Below are 4973 nucleotides of genomic sequence, written 5' to 3'. Positions count from 1 at the left end.
TATGCTCGTGTTCACACACCTCTTGACTTCCCATCAACAATAATCTCCTACTACTTCTACTATGCTCGTGTGTATACTATGTTCGTGTTCACACACCTCTTGACTTCCCAGCAACAATAGTCTCCTACTACTACTCTGCTCGTGTTCACACACCTCATCACTTCCCGTCGCTGTCTCATCCGCACTCGCCAGCGCACTCACAATGCTCTCCGCACACGGCATACGGGACACCGCCTGGTTGCTAAGTAACGGCAGACACTCCCACGGAAGGTGCTGCACGCTCTTGTCCAGCATGAGTATCACGTGGTCACGCTCGACGCTCTGTGGCCCACCCATCCCCTCTGCAGAATCACGGAACGCCCTCTCCAGCGTGCTTGTACGCGTACGTGTACGTGTGCTGGTACGTACGGCCATGGGTGGGGGTGTAGGGGTGTGGGTGGGTGGTAGGGTTGTAGGGTTCCGCGTATGCGTATACGGTTTGACCGTTCTCCGCTGCACACTCGCGCGTGAGTCATTTGAGGGGGGCGTGCTCGGATCTCTCCCGGCAACACGGTCCGTTGCCATGACAACCACACCCGCTTTGTCGCACACGTGCTGTAGGAATGCTCGGAGTTCGGTGATGAGCGCATCCCCATTCGAGCGTTCTGAATGGCGGAGGGGAGCGGGTTAGAATCACACATGCGAATAGCGCTACCAGCCTAGCACCATTAATACATGTTACAGAATTAGCTTCATTAATACATTTTTCAGAATTGGATGTGATTGCGATTGTGAGGTGTACTCGAGGAGCCATGACAACCATCTGCAGCAGATAAGCACAGGGCATATACATGAAGAATACATATACGCTACCTACGCCATGCAGCACCACAGCGGTTTAATGATACATAACAAGTCACATGTCCGCCAGGGACTGCACATATTCAGGAACACATGTATGTAACGTGATGTTGAATCTAAATGTTGTGCATATTTATATACGTGTAGATATGCTAATGCACACTATATATTACATGTGTACACAAGTCCATCTGTGGGAGTATCCATTCAGAATCACTAGTTGGTAGGTAGTTGATTGCCCTCACCTCATACGCCATTGGGAACAGTACTAGACCGATACGATAGTACACATCATGGATGTTGGGCAAACGTATATGAGTGACTTTGTATCTCCACAAACCCGACAGGGAGATGTTCATAGTCACAGTTAGTACCATACACTCTACAACTAACTACGTTACGTGTATGTGAGAGAGGATGACCTTGGTCAATGCAGATTATTCGTGCGCAGCTGTGTGTTGTAGCTTGAAAGCTCAACTCGCAACTCTTGAGCTGAGCTCCGTGACACGCTTACCTGCTGACTAAAGCACACATAGCCACAGACACATACACGTACACAGACACGACACAGACACAGACACAGACACAGACACATATAGACACAGACACAGACGCAGACACATACACATATAGACACAGACACAGACACATACACATATAGACACCGACACAGACACAAAAGCATATACACTACAGATACAGATACAGACACAAACATATACACAACAGACACAGACACCGACACAAACATATACACTACAGACACAGATACAGACACAGACAAACAAGACACATACATACACACACATACACAGCCACTCCCAGCACACCACCACGTACAAGCAATACTGGGATTCTATTTATAGAACGCAGAGCAGGTCACCACATAGCCCCGAAGTTCGGCAGGCGACCTAAGCACACGTATTGGGGTGCGGACTGTGGGTGAAGGGTTCAGATCTTACCTAAAAGAGGCTCGCCGGCAGTCCTGGATATTTGTCCACTATCGCTCGACGGTTCAGGGCTGGTTGACGCGTTTTCCACACGCCTTACCTCCCCTGCTAGTGTATTGGCAGCGGGTTCGCCCGTCTGTCTCCTCCCGGATAATTGTCGGCTACCAGATGTCTGGGCTGGCTTCGCGTGCACAGGCCCATCGCCTTCTTCTGGCTCTCTATTGGCCTCAAGTTTGGTGTTTCGGGTGCACCTTGTCCCATTTATTTTGGGCTTAGGGCCCTGCTCGGTGCAACTACAGTCCACTTGTGCACCTGATAACGGCAGTTGCGGGTACAGTGTGGTTTCGATATTTTCGCGTACCATTTCGATATCATCGTCACACACCGACTCTGTGGAGAACACACAGCCGTTGATTTCTTCTCCTGCCAGATCAGCGCTCGACAGATTCAGAGCCTTCTGATTGGGCGTGGACGCAGCCTTCCAATTAAAAGCCTCTGTAGAGCACGATCTTTTCTTAAAGCTTGATTCTGATTGGTCCGCATCGAATGTCGCACCACCCGCACGCCCGTGCACAATGTACTGCAGTGCTTGTGTGATCTCAATCTCGCTCAGGAGCCCATGGGAATCAACCAGAATCTCACAGAGCTGTAATTTGGCTGCTCTATTTTTAGCCGGAGCTGTCCTATTAATAGAGTGGGCCCCTTCCGCGGAATTGGTGCGTTCAGAGTGTCTGTGACCACCCATCTGCCCTATGACTTCATTCACGCGGTCGCAAAGCTCGGTCCCGGCCGTTGCTATGGCAACGCGTTGCTCAGCATCACACCGGGACCCAAGTAGCAGCCCTGAAACAGAGGTATAAGACGCGCAACAGAGATCAGCCATCGCGTATGAATAAGAGGCGGACATAAGCATTGAGGGGTATTCAAGTGTGTGTGAAGTATCAGTCGGCGTATACACTGAGCATAATAACACACACACTCTCCTCTGTTTGGTTGGATATGGAGACACTTGACAGCGTGTGCTTGGGAATAAGATTTTTTTCTTCCTCTGTTTGGTTGGATATAGAGACACTTGACAGCGTGTGCTGGGGAATAAGATTTTTTTTCTTCCTCTGTTTGGTTGGATATAGAGACACTTGACAGCGTGTGCTTGGGAATAAGAACACACACTCCTCCGTTTGTTTGGATATAGAGACACTTGCCAGCGTGTGCTTGGGAATAAGAACACACACTCCTCTGTTTGTTTGGATATAGAGACACTTGCCAGCGTGTGCTTGGGAATAAGAATACACACTCCTCTGTTTGTTTGGATATAGAGACACTTGCCAGCGTGTGTTTGGGAATGTACTGTGTATGTGCGTGTGCGTGAAGTGTATTCTGCCGGTCATGTCCTCAAAGGGGACGTGGGCATGACATCCAGCCACTACATCGACATGTACATAAACATACACCGACACAAAATCACACACACACGTACACGCTTTGCCCGTGCATGAAACATAGATGCACGTATACACGTACACGTACTTATGAACGTACACGCGCACATACATTTAAACACACATATCCAAATACACAAAAACGTACACGCACATATACATTTGCACACACACATACACGCACACGTACATATAAAAATACACGCACACATACTCATTTTTAGGTATACTCATACACGTACATATACACGCACACATACACGTATATATAGATGCAAACCTACACGCACATACACACACACGCGCGCACACGTACATTTACAAGTACATACACACGCAACACACCTTGCCACGGGCCTAGCCACTGTGTCTGCATGTCACTCACAAGCGCCTTGAGCCTGTCATCTAAGGCACCTCACTACACACACACAAACACGTACACGTAGATATAGACATAGACATTGACATAGACATACTCGTACATACACACGCAACACACCTTGCCACGGACCCAGCCACTGTGTCTGCATGTCCCTCACAAGCGCATTGAGCCTGTCGTCTAAGGCCGCCCGTGCACCCCACCACTGCTTCTTCTGCGCCGTGGTTGTGATGTGTTCTGTGCTTTGCATAGTCTTGTGCATGGTGTCCATGACGGCAGCAAACTCGGTTAGGATGTCCTTGTGTGTGTGTGTGTATGTGCTTGGGTGTGTGTTGGAGTGTGTGTGTGTGTTTGTGGCTGGTGCTGCTGCGTTGCTGGGCTGGTTGTTGGGTCTGTGGGTGAAAGCAGAGCGCAGGTGAGAATGCCAGGCGAGCCGTCTGCTGAGTGTGTGACAGGTTGAAAAGTATATACATACACACTTACACACACACGCCCATACACACACACATACACATACACACATACATACACACATACATATACATACGTACATACACACATACATATACACATAAATCCATATACATGTCCACATCAAATACACTTGAAAGCATATATACAAACCCAATACACATACAAACAAATATACATGCACACATACACTTGAAAACATATATACATACCCAATGATAAATGCACATATACAAGCAAATGCGTGATTAAGTGCACACACATACATACACACACTTGCACTCAATAGGGAACATACGGCAAGTAGCTGGGAAAACACTCCAGTTCAACGGAGACAGGTTCGCCTGCCGCACTCGCACGCGTAATGGCTAAGGTGTGGGTGTGTGTGCCGCTGGTCTCTTCGGTGGCTATGAGTGACAGGGTACATGTGGTCCAGTTGGAGGGCAACTGGGCCAGAACCTGCGAGCGAGGATAACAGAAACGGGTACAACCCACACCCAAAATAAGGACAACAGGACAGGTGAGGGAAGGTGTCGCACGTACAAGCAAGGCGTTCCGAGTCAGCTGCATCGGATGATACAGCCTGCGTACTAGGCCAAATACCGGTGCAGCTATGGGTAGCAACCGGAAGTACTACGGACCACCAGGCTACAGGGAAATGGAATGATACCAAATGGTGACGAGCGAGATGGGTTGTATGTGAGTATGCACGGGATTATGTGAATAGCCAGGGGTAGATGATCAGAGAAGTGTGTGTGTATGTGTAATTAGCTATGAACAAGTGTTTCTAGTAATAAATATACGTATATACAAGTATATGTATACATTTGTATATATATATATATATATATATATATATATATATATATATATATAGTTAGTAGTAGTATAGTA

General features: G+C 47.9%; 1 protein-coding gene across 2 annotated transcripts in view; it reads right to left on the bottom strand.

The window, feature by feature from the left end:
• Positions 1–2673, bottom strand: part of SARC_02307 — a gene marked incomplete at both ends in the record, with an annotated part of 3770 nt that extends 1097 nt beyond the window's left edge. Inside the window, 2 exons of one of the 2 annotated variants that reach the window (XM_014303933.1) lie at positions 97–644; positions 1803–2673. In XM_014303933.1, coding sequence (XP_014159408.1) covers positions 97–644; positions 1803–2673 — 1419 coding nt within the window. The remainder of the gene's footprint in view (positions 1–96; positions 645–1802) is intronic. The other variant, XM_014303932.1, reaches the window with a different exon arrangement.
• Positions 2674–4973: the final 2300 nt, after the last annotated feature.

The sequence above is a fragment of the Sphaeroforma arctica genome, assembly GCF_001186125.1.
Source record: "Sphaeroforma arctica JP610 unplaced genomic scaffold supercont1.102, whole genome shotgun sequence".
Lineage (NCBI taxonomy): Eukaryota > Ichthyosporea > Ichthyophonida > Sphaeroforma > Sphaeroforma arctica.
Note: the sequence above shows the minus strand (reverse complement) of the source record. Positions and strands in the feature narration are given on the sequence as shown.